General features: G+C 38.2%; 1 protein-coding gene across 8 annotated transcripts in view; it reads left to right on the forward strand.

The window, feature by feature from the left end:
• Positions 1–255: 255 nt before the first annotated feature.
• msi2b (musashi RNA-binding protein 2b) overlaps positions 256–26,430 on the forward strand; it is a 286,607-nt gene continuing 260,432 nt past the window's right edge. For 4 of the 8 annotated variants that reach the window (XR_003937356.1, XM_030154784.1, XM_030154785.1 and 1 more), the window contains exons 1-5: positions 258–470; positions 794–834; positions 1,126–1,207; positions 1,762–1,846; positions 11,405–11,446. Coding sequence is in view for 7 of the 8 variants with exons in the window: in XM_030154784.1 (XP_030010644.1) it covers positions 409–470; positions 794–834; positions 1,126–1,207; positions 1,762–1,846; positions 11,405–11,446 (312 nt within the window). In the remaining variant the exon portion in view is untranslated. Of the gene's footprint in view, positions 471–793; positions 835–1,125; positions 1,208–1,761; positions 1,847–11,404; positions 11,447–26,430 lie in introns of all 8 variants that reach the window. The other 4 variants (XM_030154790.1, XM_030154791.1, XM_030154788.1 and 1 more) reach the window with 3 other exon arrangements.

Below are 26,430 nucleotides of genomic sequence, written 5' to 3' on the forward strand. Positions count from 1 at the left end.
AACGCAACACATCGGTAAGCAGATAGGCAAAAAATATGATATGTAAGTTAAAGTTATTTTTGCAAACATCGGTGGTATGTTTCTACCGGTTACGAAGAGCAATAAGCCACTTTCGACTCTAGTGGCTTATTGCTTAATTAAATGACAAATCGGAGGATTGGTTTGCAGATTGCCTGAATTGACGTCAATTGGATTGGTTAGGTGACAGAGGCTGGCTCCGCCCCCTGTGGGCCAAGGTAGAGCGTGCTGAGAAAGGGAGGAGGGAGCAGGGGGCTGAGCTGATCCCACGTGTGACGCTTTCATTCCCGGCTCAGTAATATTCTCATAGCGGGGCTTTGCATATCTCCTGCCGTATCTGTGTGTGTCTGTCACTGTTACTGTAGTCCCAGCCTATAGTTTGGAATAGATATGGAAGGAGACGGGAGTCAAGCCACATCCGGAAGCCTAAATGATTCACAACATGACCCGGGGTAAGAATCTTTCTAATTTTAATCTTAAGGTAGGATTTTTTCATGTTACAACATCTTGGAGAGGACTTCGACTGCCGTGCTGGATTCGTCCCCACAGTACGCACTTAAACCGTGCACGGGTCTGTTTCCAGATGCAGTTTTAAAGACCTCAGCTTTGTAGCAAGAGTGGCCTCCCCCTTTTATGTAGATAGACTGTAATTACTAAGCGCGAATGTGTTTTCATAGTCTTCCCTTATCCTTTAAGGTCGCTTTTAGAAGTAGTTAGTCGTCAAAATGGCCGAACTGACATCTGGACTCACTTCTGTTGTGTTTTCCCCTTACAGTAAAATGTTTATCGGTGGCCTCAGCTGGCAAACCTCACCAGGTGAGACTGTTATTCTCTTTTACAGCGTATCCAGTATTTCTTGTTGTTTTGTCGCTGTAACTGGGTGCTCGTTGTAGCTGCTGGCGGTGTATGTGCGAATGTGCACTGTGCAGTAGTGTACTGTATGGGATATCTCACTAGTGTGTGCGCACGATGTTATTTTTGATCTCCGTCCATCTGAAGTCCTCTATTCGACCCCTATCCGCATCGCGGGGTGTTTTTGAAATACAGTGACAACAGCATGCCCATATGTTTCTGTCAAATGACCCGACATATTTTCTCTATTCACAGACAGCCTTAGAGACTATTTTAGTAAATTCGGAGAAATAAGAGAATGTATGGTGATGAGAGACCCCACGACAAAACGCTCAAGGTAAATACAGGGCTTTTCTACTTTTCCTCCCCGGTGCATGTAGCGATATCGCTTACTTTGTCCGTGTTTAGTATTAATCCAGCGTGTATGTGTGTTTCTGTGTCCGCGTGTGCACGCGCGCGTGTTTGTGTGTGTCCCTGTGTGCGCGCGCCTGCGTGTGGTTTCACAGCGAGCCAGATAAGCTTAAATGCTCACTGCTGTAAAGCTGCGGCCGAATGCAATTTGACATTGACTTTGTGACTGCACCACAATGTTGGTGTAGTGTCGTCTCATATTCTAACATACCAAATAATGTCCAGCCGTGTCGTCCGTTTCAGTTTTAAATCTTCCACAGGACGTCCATAATCTGGATTATAAATATATTTACTAAGAAATATTGTAACAGTAATAAGGTCACAGCAATATTTTGTGCGCTGTTATGCAGAATACTGTGGCAAGTCACAATGTTTGTATTCAATCTGATGTTTATTTTGTATATAAACAAAATGTGTGTTATTTTTTCCAGTTCATATGCATTTTAACTCTGTTTTTGTTTTCATCTTTGTGTCTTGCAGAGGATTTGGGTTTGTTACGTTTACAGATGCTGCCAGTGTAGATAAAGTCTTAGCTCAACAACACCATGAATTAGACTCAAAGACGGTGAGTTTATTCCATCTTCTCTTATGCTACTGTATATAACCTATTTTGTTTGTGTACTCTTTCTGTCAGTGGGGACCCCGAGTCATAACCTTGTCGTTATTCCCTGTCTAAGGCTTAACAGGGGAACACCTCTTAGGTTAAGAGGCTGTTTGGATCAAGGTCATGTATAAGGGCTAAACGTATGATGGTCCTTTAAACACCAATCTTAGTAATAAAACACAACTCTGGGCCGCATATTATATGTGTTCACTTTCACTTCTCTGGATGAATGAGGCTGACACGCCCCCTTCTTCGCTGCAGCCACATGTTCACTGTGCACATATCTCATGTTCCACTGAAGGGCATGCCGTCTCAGGGCCTACGCGCGTCAACACTGTTTGACCCAGTAGATGTTACCCTGTAACCAGTATAATGCATCCATAGTGTTAAGTGTGAAAAATAGCATTGTAAAGAGTGTTCCCAATAATATTGTCCCAGTGTCAAAAACAAAATTAGTATTTCTAGTTATATATTTGCAAGCTAAGTAGATCTGCATTAATTCCCTTCTACTGCATAATAAAAATGTTGGTCAGACTTAAACAGAAGAACTTAACTTTAATGTAAGATGATTTTAGAAATGTAGCAAAACACAAGCACTGTGTCAAGACATTGTTACAAATGCATATCCTTTTAGCTTTTAAATATCATAAGACATTTCATTCACCCAGATACAGCAGACTCGCATACTATGCTCATTTATGCCAAACTTTGTGCTATTGTGGATTCCAGTTGCCTTTTGAAATTTGTCAGTAGATGAATAATTAAACATGCTAGTCACTTTTGAAGAGCCGTCTGTAGTGATGGATTAGATAGGGTTCAGCTGAAATGATATTTGTCTGGTATTTCTTCTCAGTAAGTGGTAATACTCAGATATGCCCACATAGTTTCAGATATAAAATAGTGCATTCTGAGAAAACATACTGTTCTGCGTATTATGTAGGTATATTTCTTAGTATAGCATAAGAGACCATATAAATAAGTGTACATAGTTGTACAGTATAGCTGACTATATTTATGTTCTTGAGTCCATCTGTGATTAGCACAGTTCTGAGAAGGCCTGGTGTTTGTGAGGCAGTTCACCTTTGTGTTCCTTCCAGTTTTTTCAACCCAAGTTCTCCAGAGTCTGTAGTAATGTGGCTGCTTGAGACTCAGTTTTTCTTAGGGAGCTCTGAGTTCTTTTGGTTAGTTATCAGAACAGCTCAGTGCTGGAGGCTTTATTTCTCCAAAGTGGCTTATGGGTTTTGTCCTTACGCTGTTTCAAAACTAGATCTAAACTATTTTAAAAAGATACTTTTTGGTTTTGTAAAATTATTTATAAGTCTAACTTATAACTCTTAACAGCAGGTTTATTACTCATGTTAGGATGTTTCTTTGACATCTCAAAGTGGACGGATACGTCCTCTGACCTACTTACATATTTCTCTGACTCTGCTTCGTTTTTTAAAATTTAGCTGGCTCACAATTTACTTCAAGTTTATAGCATTAGATTTTTCATGTAAATACATTATATCTGTCACAACTGACACAGCTTTTTTTTTAATGTGTTTTGGAAGTAACGGTAAGACAGACAGTGAGCTGACGAAAAAAAGTAATATTGATGGTGCTGCAAAACCTGCAGAAATCTTTGGAGGGCAGTATCTAGAAGCGGGTTAAGGTAGTGTTTGAAGAGGTGTCAATACAAACATACTTTGATGCAGAATCTAGAGTAGTTTGATAACTTCAAGCTTGACATTTTGACTGAATACTTTGACAGCCGTGACAGCACAATATATATTTACAGCAAAGGTCGAGGGAGCTACGTGTGAGGCAGAGTAGCATATAAAACACACTAGGCCTGCACGGTCCTTGTCTTGCACTAATACTTGATAACTGGAGTACGTGTTAGTTCTCTGCCTTGCCTGAGGGCACTGTGAGATTAGTGGACAGAGCAAAATTCCTGGTGCATTTTCTTATTTCTCTATTGAGCTCTTAATCCCATGACCGTATTCTCATCAGTTTTTACCATGAAATGACAGTTTCTGTTTTTTTGCTTCAGTTTAGAATTTCCTCCTCATTAAAATATTTCAACTGTAACACTTACAGGGTTTACACTGAACATTATTTGTGGCCTGTTATCTACACCTACCAGGCAGACAAATATGTCTCTTAACTTGTTGCATATCCATCCTAACTTAACTGCCAAGTTACCTGAGGCTGATTGTGTGACCTTACCAGTTCTTAGTCTATTAATTGTACTGCTGTAAGGTATTATTCTCAAAAATCAATATATTTCACCCATAGACTGCTGCTGTCTAAATATTACTATTAGTGAATAGCATTTTGTATTATTTTCAGGAACCTTTTGCATTTATCATTAGAATGCATAGAGCTGAGTGGAAATTCTAAAAATGATGAGAGTCACGCAAAAGAAAGACCCACAGTTTGGCAGGACGCCCTTAAATTAAAAAAAAAAAAAAAAAAATGTAAATTTAATGATGTTGGACTTTTTACTGACTGTGCTAAAATAGGTCCAAGTACATACGCAGTCCTGCTTTGTCTTAATAAACCTGATTTGTGTATATTTATTAGTTTAATTCTGACATCATTTACCTGGTGGTCCTATAACAACACTGACAAATGGTGACTTTGACAACAGACAAAGCTAGATATCATTTATTGACAGATATCTTTGTTGTCAGTTGAGTTGAAGCCAAGGGACCGTTTTGACTAAGACACACTTAAGAAATTGATATTTTCACAGCTGTTAATGTGCTGTTGTTTATCCACCAGCATGTACCAGAAGAGTATAAACTTGAGGCAGCTGTCTGTGTTGTCGTCCTCACCATTAGTCACTGGGCTCTGTCTGCTGAGCTGCTGTATACCTTAACATTCACACGATCAAGATTGCATTAGGATCTCTCATATCTATTACCAAGTTGCACAGCAGTTATGGAAAGAAGCAACCACTCCAGCAAATATGGATATGTTTGCAGATGTTGGTTTGATACAAGCTCCCCACTTTTGCTATGCTTGAATGAATTCTTACCAGTGTGTCTGTCCTGAGTAACCTTGAAAGGACTGACTGTAAGTGGCCGGAGGTGCTGTGACTGTGAACAAGTTGAGTCATGAGTATTTGTACAGGCAAAAAATGAACTGGAAATCATACCTAATTTACATTTTTTCCTTTTCTTTCTTTGTTTATTGCATCTTTTTTCCCCCTACTGAAATAGCTGTATATGAAATTGAAATCAGCATTGCTTTAGGATTCTTACAAGCAAGTGTCAGTTCAGTCGCAAACACTGTATACAAGTATGTGAATTGTCCCATAAAAAAAAAAATTGAAAGAGGCATTACCTGCTTTCCCCCGAACGATGCCTTGTAATGGATTTGATTTATGTGTGGATAATCTTCTCATATATTTTTGTGTAGTGGTTGTTGTAGTGGCTGTCTCAACATCATCATAGGTAGGCCCACCACCACAATCACTTTGGTGTTATCTTTTATACATATATATATATATATATATATATATATATATATATATATATATATATATATATATATAATTTTTTTTAAATTTTTTTTTCTTTCCTGGCGTACTCATTTTTCGGTCCGGTTATGAAAACACTGACTGGGATGAATGTGAATGAGACATATGGGGAAGCACAGCCTGGGGCTTCAAAACACACATGCTGGTAATTCAGAGCATATTTACCATTTTTCATGATGCTTTGTTCAGTTTAGAAATATGCAACTCATAGCATCTGTTCCTTAAGATGCTTCAAAGCAGGCCGGTACGAAAAGGAGATTATAGTACATGATTTTACATTTGAGAGGGAACAGTTGAGAGGTTTACGAGGCAGTAGATTGATTCATTCAGTTTGTGTTTTTTAAGCAAAGCAATTGTGTCATTGTAAAAACAAACAAACACAATGCTCATTCATGCTATGCTAGGTGGATATCCAGTGGTTGTAGATACTGTGATTGTAACATAACTGTTAAAACAACATAGCTGTATGGTTTTAGTCTTAATTTGCTGTAAAGCAAGCCCACATCTATGTCGTCTCTGAGATAAACATTCTTTTTGTTCAACGGTTATTCCTTCTTCTATTGAATGGCCCAAGGTCAACCTATAAGCTCTGTTTTGATGTTTTAGGTATGACAGGAAACAGTCCAAAAAGGTAAAGGAGGGAAGAGCAGCTGTTTTGGACAAATCTAAACCTTTCCTGACAGATAAGACTTGGAAGTGAAGTCAAATCACTGAGTTAGTTTGACTTGCTTGTTTTTTAAAGTAAAGCAGGTGCTTCGTCATCTGCAATTAATTATGGCTGAAGGTGTTATTAGTTCATGCTGTATCTGTATCTGTCTCTTGTCGGTACATACGATACATCAGATGTTTGTCAAGGCAGTAATGTAGCATCTTGTGTAATACCACTGAATCTGGAATATGCTTGCAATGGTGTTGCATATCAGACATTTATAAGAAACAAAAAAAAAGTTGTATTTGCATGTTGAACATGACATTGTTAAAATTTTTATTACTGATCTGAGGAGCATAGCAAACTACTTTTAGAAATGCTATTCCACAGCAAACACTGGTAACGATTGACAGCACAGATATGAAACATTTATGTTTTAATTTCAGCCCTATTCCGTTGGTATCACACTCGCACACCTGTGGACCTGCTCACACTCCTAAATTGGGAGAAGCTGCAAGCTTTGATAAGCCTTTTCCTTTTAGCTTAAACACCACATCATCATACCATTGTAGATATGTCTTAAGAGAGAGGAAGAGAGTTTACCCAGGAGCCGCATTAATGTATGAAATCCTTTTGTAAGATGTGAACTTAAGATATATGCTGTTTCTCTGCCCTGATCTCCCACAGTCGCATGCAGAAGCAGCCCTTAGAGACCCTGTAGTAAAAGGCTGTGAAAGATAAAAGATGGTGGGGTGGAGTTGGAGATTCTTCTTGGTCTGTTCTCATTTATTATTTTGGCTTACTAGGTTGTATGATGTCTTTACGATAGCTGCCTTTATAATGCATGAGATCACGTTGCGTCATGAAACAAAGGTGTATTGAAACCATTAGTCTGATAACTAATGCAGCTGATTGAAAATGTCTTGTTAGGGTGATGCAAAGAGGCCATAAGGTGAGCAAATAGCGCTCCACTGGAGACTGTAGGTTTCCTTTACGGTGAGGAAAAATCTCTCGACAGAGGTTACAGCTGTGTGACACACTCGACCAATTTGTCTGTAACATGTCAGTACGCATGCTTGTGAGATCCTCAAGAAGGGAATTGTGTAAACTTGGATGTGTTTTTTTCTCCTCATTTTGAAAAAGCCTGGAGCTAGATGCTTGTGATTTTTCTAAAGATACCCACGTTGCAGGATAATTGTTTTAAGTTGTAAGTACAGAGCCCTTTGAAAATAACAACACATTAGAGGCTGCCTGTTAAATGTACATGAAAAGCAGAGCCACAATAAAATGGGCACAGAAATTAAATTGATGGGAGAAAGGACCTCACACATCCTACAGACAGTTGTAGATAACAGTTGCTTGTAAGAATCATCCTTGAATCTAGGGGAGTGAGATTCCCATTGTGAAGTAGAATTGTATTGTTTTAAGCATAGAACAAAGACCGCAACAATAGGCATCATTGTGTACATTTGCTTTTTTGTTCTCTAAAGTCACTAAATGTAATATTTAACTTTTCTATCCTAAATGAATTTTACAGCCCCAAAAACCTTCAACAACACAAGAATAAAAGACTAAAGGGAAATTCCAGGGGTTTATTTGCTTATTAGTGCTGCTTTCCCCCATTTGAGCAATTAATCTAGCAACAACCAGAGCATAAGGTTCAAAGATGGATCAAATTGAAGTTCAGACAGATTGTTCATTCAGTTTCAAGTCAGTTTTTTGTAATATCTGTGCTTCATAGCTTGTGTGCACACACTGTGATGTTTTCATGATAAAGAAAATATCCTAAAGGCAGATTAATAAAGTACCTTTTCTACTCCTAAATGATAGACATCCATCTACAGGCGGATGGGAGGTCCAGGTTCCTGTGCTACAGTTTTGCTCCTTCAGCTTATAATGCGTTCCCTGAAATTGCTTCCTCTAATTCTGCAGTAGTTAGTGATTTGTTTCCAGAATCATTTTCACCCAACCACAGAGAAAATGCCTAAACGTGTTGCAGTCTGGTAAAGCAGGTGAAGAATGTGAAAATTATAGTAAGAGCAATAACATGGAATAGAAAAGTAGCTGGGAAATATCTGTATGTAAGATAAAGTACCTTTAGCTTTCTTAGTGGAATAATATTTTGAGATGTAGCTGTTCTATTTAAATGGCACTCCACTTGATATCACTGCATGAAGGATCAGACTTTGTTGCTGATAATTGTAAAATGAAAAAAATATGATAAACAAAATGTCATTTTGAAGTAAAAGGATATATTCCAAAATAGAAATAAAATCCAAAATGGAAATAAACTTGAGCAGAATAACATTGTAAGTGCTGCATGTGAACCCACTGCAACAACTCTACCACCTAGGTTTGCTTGGCTGATCCCAGACCTGATGGTATGTGTGTTACATAACAAAAATGTTTCAGGAAGGAAGTATCAGGTGAAACCGAGAGGACATAATCTGTGGCTCAGTGGTACATTCATCCAGTGCAGAGTGGAATGCCTATTTTAGCTCTTTGCCTGAAGTGTGAAGGTACTTTCAACAGAAAAAAAAAATCACATGTACATGAATATGTAAACAGAAGGGAAACAATTGCCTCTTCTCTCCTCCCCTTTATTTCAAAATTTCTCAAAGGAGTCATTCATCATAAGTTGTGACCTAAAAAGGTGCTGCTACAGCATTTCTCAGAAGGATTGGTTACTAAGTCCTCATTGCCTAATTTGGTTGCTTTGCTCTGAGTGTGATTTAGACAATATGCAGTATCATAGCCCCAATTTAACAGAATTCTGTGCATAAAATGGTGTCTTTTTGATAATTATAACATTTTAAACTGACAGAAAACCATATGACCTCAATTGCTGTTCTGGTAAACTGCTCTCTTGTGCATTTTGAAACAAGAAGCCTCATAGTGAGTAGAATTTCCCAGCAGGAAAGAAAAAAACTGTTAGTATGCAGTGTGTTATAATGAGGTTTTATATGCATTATTTTATGTATGCTAAAAAGTGAGATATGTTACCAAGTATAGGACTTTGGTATTCAAAGCCTAATGTGTTGTCTTTGCTCAAATAGGGTGCACAAAATAATTGAGTTTGAATTGGTTATGCCTGGGGCTAAGTGCTAAAACAAATCTTTAAATGAAATTCATTACAAGCAGAGTTGCCATACCCAGGTGTTATTGAATTCATTTGTCATTTTGATCTGATTTAGAAAGATAACAGTAATAAGTGAGACAGGCACAAAAGATGACAATGACATTGCACATCATGCTTTCCCTTCAAACACATTAAAACATAGTCGGTCTCATTGGCTTAATTGATCTGTGCAGATGGTGTCTTCTGTTTCTCCTTTTCCTTGGTTCATTTTCTTTCTATTGTTTTCCTCAGAGGTGTGAGATAATAAAGCATTTGTATTAAATAAATCTATCTATGTCAAAGGAGTGCATTTTGTTAAAGAGTCGGATCAGTATAAAAATGTAAATATTTTATATATTTGCTATGCCTGCTCTGTCTATTATATTTTACTAATGGGTAAACAATGAAAGGTGCATGGGGATGCTCACTTAGAAACCAACATATAGTAGACCGTACATGACAGGTGATGAATATTGCTGGATGATCTCATTTACACTATAAGCAGTACTTAAAAAACACATAAAATGTGTGCAGCAGCATAAAAGGGTACCATGTTGAGCAAAGGCAAATGTCATTTATTTATTATTTGCTTCCAAAGGTTCATTTGCATGAAATCAATTGGACATTCCTGTTTTCGAATCTTTTCTCCAAATTGTATCAAAGCATGGAGATTATGGAATGACATTGCTGTTTGAAATAGTTCCACCCCATTGTTAAGTGTAAGGTTGATGAGACCCCCTGCCACATACCTTCATGCCAGTGAAATTAAGGGGGAAAATGAAGCTAATGAGATAACAAGCACAAGATGGAGAAACAGGCTGATGTGACGCATCCTCCTGGTTATTTGGCAATATCTGGAGACGTCACCAGCCTCAGACTCTCATTTTCTCCCTGTCATATTCAATCAGCCAGTCCAGCCTAAAATAAAAGTGACTCTACCTCGGCTATGACCAGCACAGCGTCTTGTGCCTGGCCCCTACACTGACTTTTTGCTCCACAGTGGCGGTTCTCTCTTAAGATATATAGGTCACACCAGCAGATAATTTGACGGCACTAATATTTTGGTCTGTGGTATAATCAACCCACAGTAATTAGTGGGAATTAATATCCTGTTTATTGAAGGACACTGCCCGGTGCTTTGAGGATTGTGCTAAGAATGTGTCATTGAACTCCATCATTTGTCGGTAATTTGCACCTGTAAGTAAAGATGTTGATTATATTGACTGGCTCTCGTCATATCGTTTTAATAACATATTTTGTGCTGCCGTTAGTCAGCGTTGTAAGATCTGGAAGTGAGTGCTATTTTGTTTTTAACCTAAAGGTCTAACCAGTTACAAAGCCTATAAAGCATTTAACTTACATTCAAACAAGAATTTCTGCATTTGTATAATTAATAATAGGCCTGGTGAGATAATAGGCCAACAGTAAATTGAAATGATTGTCTTTTTTATATGTATAAGAGATTAATGTGCTGACTAATAAGGTTCTCCCAGAATGGTGCATTAAATGGTATTTTACAAATGAACCGGTCAGTGGGACTATAAACTGAATTGATTTACTAATAGTCAGCAAAATGATTGCATTTGCTGTTTTAGCTCTAATTATAGTGTATGAACTCCACACGGCTACATAATATAAATAATATATATATTACATTTTTCATCTTGGATTGGCTCCCTAGTTCTTGTACAAAGATGTGCGTATTCTAAAAGGGGTAAAAGATGGCCGGATATTAAAAGACCCCAAACCATGACCAAACCTTGAGCCTGTCTTCATTGAAAATAACTACAAAGGAAGAATGACGGTAGATTTGATGAAATTTTGATCTATTTTGCAGCAAAATGACTACTCTGTATGTATTTTTTTGCCACTTTGTCCGCTCATTCATGTGCATTGAACTTGTAATTGTAATAATTCTTATGACACCTGAATGTAGTTTTTGTTGAGAAAATGCAGGAAATCTTGAAACAACCTGTGTGTATGACTGCAGTGCAGCTTGTGTAAATCTTTTTCTTAACATAATTTGTAGCTGAAATGAAAAATGATTATTATGAGTGTTATAATAATCAGTATGACTGCTGTTAAATGACCAATTTGCACTGTGGGCATATCGTGGGCTTAGAGTTTTAGAAATATTTCCAATTCCTGGTCTGTGCTTTTCACCCTTATAATATCACAGCTTTCCTTTTAACAACAATGTTGTTATTCTTTTCTCATTCTCAGATTGATCCTAAGGTTGCCTTTCCCCGTCGCGCCCAGCCTAAGGTAAGAATAAATTGGTCACTAACCCTGCTCAAAGGAAATTATTATGTCTCATGCCACTACCTTACTTAATTTTGTGTGCTCACACAGCAGATAATATGCAGTGGTTGTCTGTTTGTTAAAATGGAGAAATACCTACTCTGGCTGCCTTGTTCTCATCTTGTCCATGCAGTTTTGCCACAAAAAATCACAGATAAACAAAATATGGATGTTTGAAGCGTGATTGAGGTTATTAGTTTTACTTTTTTACTATGTTATTGTCTTGCTTTTCTCACCCCATGCTTATATTTTAATTTTATCCGTCATTATAGCTGTTTCTGGTGGTGAATATAATAAATATATTGAAGTTACCGCCTTATTGCTTGTCGAGTATAGTGTCTTTATATTGCATGAGGCTCAGTGTTATGTTTGGTTAAATGTGAAAGACTATAAATGTTAAAAGCATCTTGTGTGTTGGCTTAATGCAGTTTTGGTGAAAGTAGATGGATCAAATGTGTCTGAGGGGGCTCTTAGCCACTGCCTGAAGATTTTATACTGGTGTTGAAAATGAGGAAATCACAGAAGTAGAATGGAGTCAGTATTGAGAGTTCCTGATGCAGTTTTGGGTCCTTGTAATTTCTTGAATATGCACATTGATGTGCAGTTGTAATAGGGTGTTTGATGTGATAAAAATAGTTTGGTATTAGCCTCACTACTTGTTTACAAGGCATGATTGCTTGCTTCTCGTTCATCGTAAAGACTGAAATTCACTGACTGCCTATGGAGTTGTTTTCTGTAGTACTTTGGATTGAACTGAATGACATAAGTGATTTAGAAACATCTTTAATTGTAGTGCATGCGCCTAGAAATGGTCACAATTAGCATAGAAACAATGGATGATTAAGATAAATAAGAAAAATCAAATCATGCCGGACTGTCTTATTATCTCCTCCTATGGGTTTTTTCTTCTTTGATTACTGGTCTTGAACAGATCTATTAACAATTAAATATTCAGTGTGTTCAGATATTTCTGTGGTGTAGTCAAGGGCTTTGTTGACATGGCCTCTCACACCATCCCCCAGCATTTAATGCGCAGGCTGTAGCACAGTACAGTGTAGCGCTATTCAGCATCGGTATCAGGGCTTTTTCCACCTCAACCAGGTGGAAATCGATAATAGATTTTCTCCTTCCCACTGGATCAGGAAAAGGCATTGTTAAAGAGTTGTTCAGGTTTCAAATGAGGAATCGGCAGTGCAGGCTTTCAAAGCCAGGACACATGGTGACTTAAGGATATCGGCATATGGCTAAAAAAACTACTCGTATTTCTACACTTTTTCTTACACAGCCAGTAGATCACTTTAACTTCTTCTTGTTTTCAGCTGAGTCTAAATTGCAATAAAACACCTCCGATTTACTTCCAATTTTTTAAGAGACCCAGTAACTCCTCTTGGTGTCAGTTATGTTTTTTTCCACACTTATACTCATTTTAACAATATGTCTTGAAAGGAAATAAAGTGTTTTGAGCTGTTCCTAAAATATTGGTCAGTCTGCCTTCCATGAATCATTCTTCAGTGTAATAATGACACCATAGCAGAAGATGTGGCACCGCAAAGGCCTTCCAGTGATTTATAAAATGGCTATAGGGAAAGCTTGTTAGAGAAGAAAAATGGCTGCATTGAATGTGGATTATAAAGGATCTGAAAGCAATGGGATTAAACCAGATAGATTAACATTGCATGAGTTTGTACTTTATGTTCAGTTGATTTAAGACCTTTAAAAGAAGTCCCATTCTGAGATTCCTATTTAGAAAGTCCTCTCTGTTTTGCATTTGCTTTCTTTTGTCCCTCCGCTGTCTGCCTGCCTGGCTGCTTATGCAGCTGTTGAATAGGCTCCATTCTTGTTTAAAGAAGCTCGGCTTGGCAGGTGCTTCGGTGGCACGGGCTTCGGGGAGCAAATTGTGACGCGACCAATCAGCGTTAATTTTCTCACGGCTCACAATGACCTCAAAAGTAACCCTGTCAGTGACCTCTCATTGCTGAATGCTGCAGTATGGTAAAACTATACAGTATGTACAGCACGTAGAGTAATGCTGAAAACAGACAGGAAGTGAAGGTGAACACAGAGGACATTTCACTGTAAACAACTGAAGGTGTTTGCACCGGGATGACAGGATCACAGGAAAAACAACTTGTATCAGCAGGCATAACTGACACTGCCCCAAAACATGGACAGTTGTAAAGAGACAGAAACAGACAGAAAGGAGTTTGACAGCACATATTCATTAGGTTATACTGAAATAGACGACCTTGTGATCATTTCACTTAAATATGACTATTAGACAGGCGGGTAGAGGATTTGCATAGATATTTAAAGCAGGAGGATTTAGCTCCTGCACGCACAAACAAAAAATAAATATAATTTAAGAAACGTTAGTAGCTTTACTTACAAACAAGGATTTTGTGGCATCATGGGGCCTAAAGAACAGGTATGTGTTGCACTAAACAGCAGAGTTTCTTTTAATTTGTGGGCGGCAGTTGGGGTTTGATAATATTTTAGACTTTTTGAATCAAGTGCTTAATTTCTTCCCTGAGTCTGTGTCTGAATTCATTACATTCCAATCTTTTTGGATTCAGTGTTTCATTTAAAAGTTGAAAAGCAGATAAAGTTAAAATAACCACAGAGTTAAAATGTATTGGCTAAGAACATGAACAGTTGTTTGAGTGGATGAAACTAACACCATTTTGTATCAAATATTTGAGCAGTTATTAGCATCAGAACTATAAAATGTGTCAGTAACAGCTGCATCCTACTGGCTTTAATGCAGCTGTAAAATAATCATATGGTTTGAAAGGAAGTTAAGATTGACTCTTTTGCATTTTGAAGTGTGAAGCCTAAAGTTAATTTTTTTTTCAAAGGGACTAGGACTATTAATAAACACAATATATGCCAATATGCAAGATTATAGCCAAGGCTAATTTCCATTTTTAGTCCTTACATAAAACAACATAGCTCACATAAACCAGTACAATCTAGTGTACTCATTCAACAGACAAGTAGAATTTTTTCTGCTTTTTTTTCTTATACATACATGAGCAAATTGTCTACAGTGTATGGATCATATAACACTAAAATTAAGACTAAACATTGTAAGGCAACAAACATAGAAATGCTAGTTGAAACAGATTTGCCTGTTGTAAATTGGATACAGAATTCCATTTGCTTTTGCTTTGGTTGCTTCTTTTGAGATTCATGCATCTGTTTGATTTGAGTAATCTACCTTTTTTGTGACCATCTGCACTAGAATAATGGTAAAGGGCACAGAGGGGAGATAACCACAGGCTCTGACGATCAAAGAAAACATGCTAAGGAAATGCAGCCCGGCACACACATTACAAAAGAGTAATGGCTCCCACCTAAAAGCCCACCTTAACAGAGAACATTTTGCATTATAAATGCAGAGCTGTGGTTACAAGTTGTGTCAAAGGTATCAATGCGCACTAGTCCACAAATATACAGGGATTAGGATGCATCTGTAGATGACTGACAGATGAAAATGAAAGGATTAAATAATGATGATGTGACACAAAGTGCTTTATGCACATTTGTTTTTGCCTTGTCTCTTTGTAGTCATCTGGCCTGGCTGCGGTTGTCTTTCTTAGAGAAGCAGATTTATACAAATAGCTCTAGTACACCACAAATTCAGTATAAATGTTTCTACATTTTTTTTCATGTCAAGCCATTCTTGATTCATAGCTGGAAAATAAATCAGCAGAATGCCATACTGTGTCATAAAAGTGATTGTTTTATTGGGGGCTTTTTCGGAAAAGGTTGTGAGTACAAGTATAATCTGCAAAATATTTTTTATTAGTTGTTTTTTCCTCTTTTTTCCTTTTTTCTTCTGTCTATAGCAATGGTTCCCAACCTTTTTTGGCTTGTGACCACATTTTAACATCACAAATTTCTGACAACCCCAGACATTCAAAACTGAGACATTTTTTAATAAAATTAATTTGTTTTTGATCATGTAATAATTTGCTATACTATGTTGCAAATTAAAGTTAATTTTAGATAACATTTAGGCTATATTGTATTATATACATATTTTCTGACTGCGACTGTATCCGGGCAGGTTGAAGTATAGTAACGCATGATTGGGTCAATCAAGATATGCCCTCTCAGATATTATATCTGGAATTTTATTTGAACTGGTTTTTATTAGGAAAAGTGTGTGGTGTTTTATTTATAATGAAATATATACTGAATCATTAAAAAAAAATTTTTTTTTAGTAATTTAAAATTTTTTTTTTATCAATTACTAAAAATTTCAGGTGACCTCATTTGAATTCCAGGCGACCACATGTTGGGTCGCAACCCCAAGGTTGGAAAAACTGGTCTATAGTGTCACTTGCATATTATTACATGCATAATACGTACATATGTTTAAATTGCTGCATTTACTGAAAAATCTTTGCCAGCACATTCTGAATGAAAAAATCCACAGTGAATTTAAAAGTTCAGCTAAAGTAACATGGTTTTATGCAGAAATGGATACATTTTACATCAGAATGACCCAAGTGTGTTGTTTAAAGTCTTAATCCTTGTTTTTTTGTAACCAAATTTCAGATGTATTAAGATAACATTGGGTTCTTTAAAACACCCACATCCTATTTTCTGTTGTCACTGGGTATGGAAAGAGGTAAAGAGGATGGAGATAAAATGATGCTTTTTCTTGCTGTTTCCTTGTTTGATATATTCCAGTACGGTTCACACTGAAACGTGTAAACGAGGCCTGCTCGTTGTTTCCTGGAGAAATCAAAGCGTCGGTTTCCGCCGACATTGCTCGAGATTTACCACTCAACTGTTGGCGTCATTACCGCTGCTGCCGCTGCTTTTGTTTCCCACAGTGGAGTCACACACAACCATGGCATGTCCCAGCATGATTTTAATTGCCAGTGGGACTGTGGCCACTTCAGTGGGAGATGAGTTCTGATGGCTTGTTATGGAAATGAAAGGAAGGAGCAGCATCCATTTACAGAGCAATGGGCGTAACCCTTTCCTTGCACCTCATGAGGGGATAAGCCATCGTGGACAGGTTGGCACTGTGTCTGTGGCAGTCTCTGAGATGCTGAAAAAGACTCTATCTCTGCATAAATAGATGTGAACTGAACACAGACAGCTTTGACAATACTTGAACTCCTAGAAATGCTGTTTATTTTGTTTGCAGTGACAGTTTTCTTCCCTGAAACTATTGTATTAAATCGCATGTGTTAATGTCAGTGAGGAAGGAGGCTAACTGTGCTACTACCTTGGTTTAGGTAATTTTGGGCTATCAGTCAGAAATACCATCAAAGTGCTGTCCCAAATTTTACTCCGGCTTGTGACAGCTGTGACTGTGGCTCCCCTGTTCGTGGCCTAGTGTTGGTGTTGGTCTATCTCTGGCAGCTGTGCCTGCCTGGAGCTCTCTCACTTTCACTTTGGTACTCTCTTTGTCTCATTCTCTCTTTTTCCGTGTCACTCTTTCTTTCTCCTATCTCCTTTTTCCCCCCTTCTCTCACTGCCTGACACACACTTTCTGTGAATGGGAGATTAACCAGTATTCCCACCTCTTGCACTATTCCACATTTCACACATATAGGGTGTTTTGTGCACTCACCTGCAGAAAAGCCTCTCAGGTGTGCTGTATTAGTTTTATGTTTAAATTGAATCTGTCCTGATGCTGCATTATGTAAAATCATGTTTTTTTTTTATCTTCTTCTGAATCACAAAACTCTCTCACAAACATACAACCTCCACATGCTGCGTATTCAAAGTACACACAATCTGTTTCATCTTTCTCTTTTTTCTTCATTCCTCACTCACTTCCTCCCATTGTGTGTCTCTGTCTTAGCCCCCATGCTCTTTTTTGTGTTCCTGTTTTAGTCTTTTAGGATTACAAGGCCTTGTAAATCCAGTCTTACACCTTGCTCAGTTATTTGATCTAGATTTAGCATTATGATATTCCCCTTCTCAAAATGATCCTTATTTTAAATGACACAGCTCACTGCTGGGAAAATGAAACCTCCGTAGCTGCCAGCCCCTTTGAATGTCCCTGTGAGTTTATTAAAAGCACCAGCTTCCCCGTTCCAACTCAGATCTGCACAGCTGCAGTCTCAAAGAATATTCAAGGACAAAAATCTTTAATGTACAACAGAATGTCATATCAGTATCTTTGTTCAGCCTCACAATTTATGACAATGAGACCTCCCAAATATTTAGAATGTGAAAGGAGATTAGCTTTTATTAGACACCTCTTATTTTAAGGCATTTTATAATGCAGTTAGTCCACAGTGCAACAGATGGAAGAAAGAAAAGGGATTGAATGATATGAAGGCTATTATCCAAAGCAGACGGTGCATTCCAAGACATATGTAAAGGGTTTTATTCCAATGAGCGACGAATATGAGGTCCAATTGAAAAGATATTTGCTATGTTTCTCAAAATAAATGCACAGTTGAGATGGATTCTACAGCTGACACTAAATGCCCTGACGTTTCACTGAAACCAAGACACCGTTTGATTGCGAGCGAAGAAAACTTTGACCAAGACGACAGAAAAGTGACAAGCGAGTTGATGGGAATTCTTCACTGTCACTCTCCTTTCACCCTTTAAAAAAACAGATGTGCAGCCAACACAAATAAACCCTCCTTCAGAGATGGAGGATGACACAAGGAGTTGCCCCCCCCCCTTTCTCTTTTTGGTAATGGCTGCTGTGCCGAAGCTGGAGATGGGTTTAAATCCCTGACCCGTCAGCTCCTTTGCTTTCAGTGGCCTCAGTGGAACTGCTCCAGATGAAAATGGGGCCAGAGCAGAGACATATGAATGACTGTTTGTTTGGTGGTCAGACACAATCACCAACTGAGTGACCCAGTTAACGGCTAGTCAAAGCAGCGCTCAGTTTGATTCATGCACTTTTTTTGTGTGTTTCACACATTCTAAATGTATCTGGTGTTCTTTTTTTTTTTTTTTTTTTTTTTTTTTTTTTGCTTTTGTCCAATATTTATGCTTCAATGGAAAGATAAATGATGTGTGAATGTGACTGCTAGTGTAATTATTTTTTTTTATCGCAGTTATAATATGAATGCACATTTCTTTTGTTTAAATAATTGCTGCAGCGCTTATAAATGGAGTGTACATGTGTGTGATTCTTCTTCCCCTGGCCTCCCTCTGCCTGCTCTGGTCTCCTTGGTTGCGGATGGAGAGTAATTAGGTTTTCTAGGGGATTGAGGGGTTCCTACAATGCTTACCAATGGCAGCAGTCAGGCAGGCTAGTGCTGGCAGGGCAGAGAGGACAGAGGGCTGTGCAGGAGCCTGGCACTGCTAAACCTGATGCTGACTGACAGTAATGAGGACAGCCTGCTAGCCAGGATAGAGAGGAGAAGAGAGCAGAGGAGAGGAGGGCATGGTCCTTCACTATACCTCTCAAGACCTCTTATCAAAGCCTCCATACATACAGAGACACATGGACACGCAGAAACCACACAAGCGCACACACAAAACACTAGTTTAATCTGTAGTAGGTCGACCAGAGCAAATGCACCGCTGAGCTCTGTTGTCAGTCCTATTTGGCTTTTGTCGTAAACCATATATGGAAATATAGACTGGATCCAAAATAAAAATCAATCGTGATCCATTCAGAACGTGTAGTGTGTAATAGCAGTAGCTTGGGGACTCTCTGCTCAGTCACTGGGGAAATGAGCAGACCCTTTATGTAGTCTGGAGGAACTGAAGAAAATATGCCAGACCTGTCATTCACAATAAAAAACAATATATTTACGTTTCAGCTCAAATACATCCACAGCATATTAAAATCAATTTCTATACCTTTTGGAGTAAATAGCAAATAGAATGTGTTTTTCCCCCAAAGCGTTCACTTTTTACATGACATAAACATCTTTTTTTTTTTCTTTTCAATCGTATTTAGTTTCCAGCCATTGAAATGTGAAAAACTAAGTTTGTAAATGAAGCAGAGAGGCACTTAACTTTGAAAGTCATCACTTCAGGGAGCGGCTTTGGCAGCTAGAGTGGCAGATGCGGAATGCATTTCTAATTTTTAACTGACTTTTCTTTGAGATTGGCTTTGAATGAAATACCGGAAATAATTAAAGAAAGGCATGGTCAGCTTAATCAGGATGATGAGGTCCATTGTGTTGTCGGGCACATCACCTTGTCGCATGGTTTGGAATTTTTACGACTTCTCGCCACCTTCACCTCTGGGTTTCTGCCTTCAAACATGCTGCTTGGGATTTGTACGATGACCCCCAACAAGAGGTTGTTGTCTGAGGCTGTGTCGATGTGTGCAGTCATTATTAACAGCCATACGGGTGCACATACAGTACCAGTACAGACTACAGAAAACACATTTAAGAATTGGTGCCTTGCTGTTGGTTTTGGGTCCAGGATGTGCAACATATAATTACAGTTATTAGTAATTTCATCTTAAACATATTATGGTAATCATAATGCAGATTCTAGCCTTACTATATGTTCTTAGAGCATTGTGTCCACTTTCTGTAGAACAAATGAGGAGCACTAAACCTGCATATATACATATTTAAGAGCGTGATGCTTTATGAGTGTAATAATAATTTCCCAATATAAAATATACAACCACTGTATGTTAAATTGTAAGAAAATGCTTTAAGGGAGCCATATTTTGTACCTTAGCCTTATTTATTTGATTTTTCCTCCACATTCTCCAGAAGTGAGAAATTAAGTAGTAACAGGCATTTCTTTCTTTAAAAAAAATACATTTGCATCTTGTAATTCTGCACGGTAAAGCTGAGGTTAGTTTGATCATTTCGTTTTGGATGTGTCTGTCTGATTGGAGGATTGTCGGCCCGGCTCACTGGAGTGTTGTGCCATGATTGGATCCAGTTGTCATTGTGGAGTAAGATATTGGTATCTCACAGGCCAGATTGTGCTTTCTCACTTTGACGTTGTGTGACAGTTCATGCTCTGTAGTTTTTATGTGCCGTCTTGTTTTTTGCGTTTTTTTTTTTTTTTTCTTTTGGTCTGGGGCACCAGTCTCTCAGATTAAGAATAATATTCTTTCAGCAATACAAGCCTGTCATGTTATTAGTAGTAGTATTGTTGGTTAATTGAGACAGCCAAGCAGCTTTTTTCCCCCTTGCTGCCAGGGTTTCAAAATTTGTGCAGGGGGAACAACCAGATTGGTCTTCAAGGTTTTTCAGACCTGGGACAGCAGGGTTTAACCCGCTGTTCCCAGAGAAGCTGTTAAGAACCGGCTGAGCTTCTGGGATTCTTTGAGTCCCCAGGGGTGCAAGTAGCGAATTGCGCGGTGGGGCGGTGGTTTCCGCCGGAGTGGAGCATCTTTTCTGCACTTTCCTTTTGTTTAATGTTTTATTCTGCTGTTGTGCTATGTAATTTTATGTGTTTCTGTGCCTTTGTAAAGCACTTTGAATTGCCTTCTGTATGAATGGTGCTATACAAATAAACTTGTCTTGCCTTGCCTTGCTGAACAACGTAGTTGAAACACTATATCTGTATCTTTATTGCAGATTTGAAGACGTTGTGGCATTTAATCATTTTTCATTAACTCTGAAAAAACGTCTTTTGTCCAACACTAATCAAATGACCACTTTGTTGAACTGATGGTGTGCCGTGGCATCACTTTAGAACCTGCTAAAAGCTTGTGGTCATGATTTCCCTTTACAGTCATAACATTCTAATGTCTGTTTATAATGGTACTTTTGCCATTTTAATGTTCTCACACAGCCAATAGAGCAACATTCTATTGTTAATCAAACAAAACTGAACAGACAAAAAGGAAGAAAAGATAGAACAAGCACCAAACAGAAATATATTCTATGCAGTAATTACATATTTCTAAACTTACTCTGTTATTTTACTTGTCACTCTCAGCAGCTGTGTGTTGTTTCTTTTCTGGTTCTAAATGGTGACTGTAGTGTATGTTGTCACTCTCATGTACAAACATTATGTAATTAACTGAAACCATTTGCTCTTTAATTAAAATATCTGCTAAAATATAACCATGAGCTGTGTGTTTAACTTTGATAAAAGATAAAAAGGTAGATAGGATAGAAGTGTTTTCGAGAGTATTAACATAAAACAATGCGCCAGCACAGGAGGCCACAATACTTGTGATAAGAATCGCACTGATTAAAACAAGTGAGCCCACCACTATCTTCATACTGTTTTTCAGTAAATTCCACCTTATGTGGGAGCCACTCAAAGAGCCACTACTGTTTTGCTTATGCTCTTCCCACGCACTGCTTAATAGCTCCCAAATGACCCCGGTGACAGAAAATCTGCATTGTACTGTGGGTTAAAGGAAGAACTGGATCGAATCTGAGACTTGAGCCAAAACAAAGCAATGTGGGATGACGAGCCAAGGCACAGACAGTCCAGTATCCTGCTTCGCATTTAAGACCTTCATCTGGTTCACTCTGCAGGCACATGCCCGGTGGTTTGTCATTTATTTTCATTATAATGTCGAATTCCTCAGATCGATACCTAGAGGCTGACAGAGGGTTTGTAGCTGTATTTTTATGAAATGACACACGGCATTTGTCACAAGATAGAATTAAAAAATACATATGTGTAAGGTACCAAATCTACTGTTCTGTATTAGTGGATCTAAGTCAGGGCGCTAAAGAGCTTAGCTGTTCCTCTACATAATGCCTCAGTCCTCAGCTGTGACCTTTCTCTTCCACACATCATTCACGATTATACTGCTGACATGTTGGCTCATGCCAATAATTTTTCATTGGAGTCAGTGTCAGCCACATCATATTTTATCATCTGGATAAATTTGTGTTGTGTTTTCATGTAGGCTTTCCATAATATGTGTTTGTATATTTGTGTGTGTCTGAAAGATTAGATTGTACATTTCATTTATTTCAAAAAAAGAATTGAGATGTAAACACAATCTGGCATGAGGAAAAAAGAATAAATGCAGCTGCTAAATGGTTTCTATGTAGATGAATAAATAAGATGTATGTGCAGTCTGAACATGTGAAAAACATGAGTTTTAATTAAAAGCAGTCGTTTACAATGAGACAGAAATGATGCACTACATCTACAATATGCCCACACAGAGTGAAAGCATGCTGATTACACAACAGACTTAAAATGCAGGAGAGGAAAGACAAATAATGAGGAAAAAAAAAAACTAATTTCATGTTTGATTATCTAAACCATTTTGACTTGTAACTGAATTATAGGTTTTATTGTTTATGGACAGTTTTCAAATACAGGATTATCCTATGCGTTACTCTGCCTTTAAGCCTAGAAATTATGAATATGCCTCATATATTTGAGTGCTTTTCCAACAAATAATAAAATGGACCTTGTAACAAAAGCAGTAATTTTTGTGCATGTTTTTTTTTTTATGGTAAAAATGAAGCAGCATAGAGCTACTTCGTGGTGCGGTATTAAAGGGAAGCTGAGTAAGTGCACATCACGCATCTAATTGATGTTTAGCATTAAAGTATAAACGGTAGTTATTAGACAACATGCCTTTATACATTTTTTTCCTGACCATAGAAATAAATCTTTGGCTAGATACTGTTTGCACTAAATGTGTGACAGTGCTAATTATCTCCACAGAATACCAAACGACATAATTCACGACCTTCACACTTGCATCAGCTGTTGACCCAGTCTTGTGTGGTTTTGCGTCAGTGACCTTGCAATTCGACTCCTTTAGTCTGACAACACCACTCATTCCACTGATTCTAAACAGGAGCCACTATCATTTAACTAAAGGAAATGTTAACTACTGATGTTCCTCACTTAATTGAGGCCTGCATAAGTAATTACTGCACATTATCCGTTTTCAAAAAATATTCAGAAGTAATGTCAGTGTCAAGTTTGGCTGTTCACGGATTTGATTTATTGTGCCAATCGTGTGGTTTCATTATTTCCAGGAGAATTAATTCAACTTTAAATTGGATATCGTATGTGATGGCAGCACATTTCCAGTGCCTTATATTTTCTAATTTGTGACGGGGCTTCACAGATACTAACTGTTTTTATGTGTGCAGAAGGTTTTACAGGGCAGTCAGACTGGACTCTCATTCATGGTAAAACTGCCTTTGCCACATGGTGAGGAGCTCATTGCTTTTAAAGGGAATGAGAGGACCTAATTTAATTGACTGTGATTGACACTAGCCCCCCGACCACATCCGCTGGTAATTTATTCCTTCTAATTCAACCCCTTTTTACGACGGCACCGCAGGTGTGCCACTGCTGTGCCAGCATCTTTGGTCGCAAAATTACCAAAAATGTGTTCTCGCAGTGATGTACTCTACATGTGGTAGCGCCACGAATTTGCACCACTGCCTGTGCTTTCACCTTGATTCATTAAAATAAGACCTCTTATGACACACTCTCGGAAAATGCAAAAACAAACCCCTAAAGGATAAAAAGGGTCCTTTTTCCTGCTGCTACTATAAAACTGTGCAGAATATGAAATAATCAAACAAGAGGTGATGCATAAGCAGGTCAAGTCCAGCATGTAACAGTTATTTTGTGACTTAATTTTCCTCCGTGTTATCATACAATAATGAAAAGTGTTGACAGATTCATTTCCTAGCTGCTACCGCCTAAGACCATTTTGAGATTTCTAATTGATAGCTAGATGCAGCAATTTTATAGCACTAGACAATTTTATGGCACTTTTAATTAGTCCAACTTTGACCTTCTGTTCGCTTTGCATTTATATTGCTTCAAATTATTTTCACCTTCTTTCCTCATTAACTTTAGTTGAATGAATACAGGCATTTACAACATATTAATCCATACATGCACTGTATGAAATATAGTGTGACTCACATAAATTAATAGGCCTGTTAAATTAATTGTTTGATTGATTATACCTCACAATTAAGTAATCTGTAAAATGTGAAATGAATATCTAATACACACTCTTGACCCCAGAGAGTAAGAGAGAGAGAGAGAGAGAGAGAGGAGATCAGGATTTTTAGGGAAGGTCATTAACACGGCAAAGAAAACTGTAAAAACAAAACAAGTGAATAAAAATATCTCTGCGGAATGAGGCTGCAACAACCACTTAGTTGACTAATTGACTAAGAGGGGAAGCCCTTACATACGTCATTAGGGAATACAGGTGCATGATGACTCTCTACTCGGATGAATCCTTCGTATGGAACTAGTTAATCTCCCATGTAATATCAAGCAGATGTGTATATTGGTAAATGAATAAACACCAACCTCAGATGAATTTCAATTGACAAGGTGTTTAGTATTCATTTGGTCTACATTCTACTAAATTATATTGCATTCGACTTAACATTCATGCTGACAGGAAAGGTGTGCAGTCATTTCTATAGAAGTGAAGCGTTACTGGTCCCACAATTCTGTCATAACTCACTGGTCATTGATCAGAATTGATAGTGATGTTTGGTACTTCCTCAGTTTCCTGTTTTTCTCTGCACATTTAAAAAAAAAAATGAAAACAAGCAGTCAGGTATTTTCCAGTTCTATTGTTATTTAGCAATTTCGTTCAAGAACCAGATGACATCAGTCTGGATGCTTCTATGAAACTGGGTTCATTTTGGTACCTGGTACTTTACCAGCTTTTTTAGACCCAATAATAAAAGAGAAATTTAGACATATGTCCCCCCAGAATGTACCTGATGATGACCTCAGATAAATGCAAAAAAATGATACTCTTGCTCTGAGCCATCCCAAAATTATTGAATTTTTAATAAAATATTGGGGCCAAAAATAGGACCAAAATTGGAACATGAAAAGCTACCTTGGTGTCTGGAAAACATGGCTTGAAATGATCTTATATACCACTATAAGTAAAGACAGTGGTAAATGTGATGATCTTAGTGGTTTTTCTAATCCAGACATGTGGGTTTTTCATGAATCTCAGTCTCATTCCAGGTTTCGCTTGTAACCCATCGTGTCCACTTGCGTTACCTGCAGAACCTGCCCATTTAAACACAAATTAGGGATGTAAACAATGAATCGAGTAACGATTAATCGTCTATAAGAATTTGCTCCATTAAATTATTAATTGTCGGTTAATTGCCCTTGTCCACCTGTCCACACCTGTCTGAAGGCTGCCAGTTTGTCCGTGTTGTGACGCCGTGGCTGGGATAGCCGGTCATCAAACCAGATCATGGCGTTGATAAGTTAGAATGTCTTTATGGACATGGTGGAGCCAAACACAGACCAGGCTGTCTGTTTTGGGGAGCGGTGCAAGCCCGAATAAATACACGCACAAATGCGGGGTCGGTATCGGAGTGTTTTCCCGGGAGGTTGGCGTAGTCCACGGTCAATGAGACAGAAGTTGAAAACATCCTCCAGGCTCCTGATCCGGGCCACAGGTATGTAATGCATTTGCGAAGCTTCAAGAGGAAGGGAAAAGATAAATGAGTGAAACGTTTAACTTTCACTTCTGTGGGGGCACGGACTGCACCACCCTGTACCCCATAGTATTATAAGTAGGACAGAAAGGGACGCACGCACGTAGTTACCAACCAACATGCACGCATCCCCCGGCTGTACCGCCCGCGTGCGGCCAGTACCGCCCCCCTACCCCACCGACGAAACGCACACGCGTACACCCCCCCATTACACACCGCCACACCAACAGATGAATTCCACAGGAAACACTGACTGTATCCAATGGTTCAATAAATCAATCATGAAGGAATATGACATGCTTTTTTCATGAAGTGTACAAACAGTATTTAGCTTTTATTCTTATAGACCGTACTGAAAAAGAAATTCAGGTTCTCAGGAAAATTACCACTTACCGATTAATCGTTAATTGATCGATAAGGTCACCCAACTAATGATTAATGAATTAATCGATAATCTATTTGCATCCCTAACACAAATAAATCACAAATTATTTTGCAACAGCGGTGATTTTTGTGAAACACCCTGTCTTGCATAACTAGTTCAATTCCCAAAATGTACCTGTGAGAGAATAAAAAGATATTAAAAAA

The sequence above is a fragment of the Sphaeramia orbicularis genome, chromosome 14, assembly GCF_902148855.1.
Source record: "Sphaeramia orbicularis chromosome 14, fSphaOr1.1, whole genome shotgun sequence".
NCBI lineage: Eukaryota > Metazoa > Chordata > Actinopteri > Kurtiformes > Apogonidae > Sphaeramia > Sphaeramia orbicularis.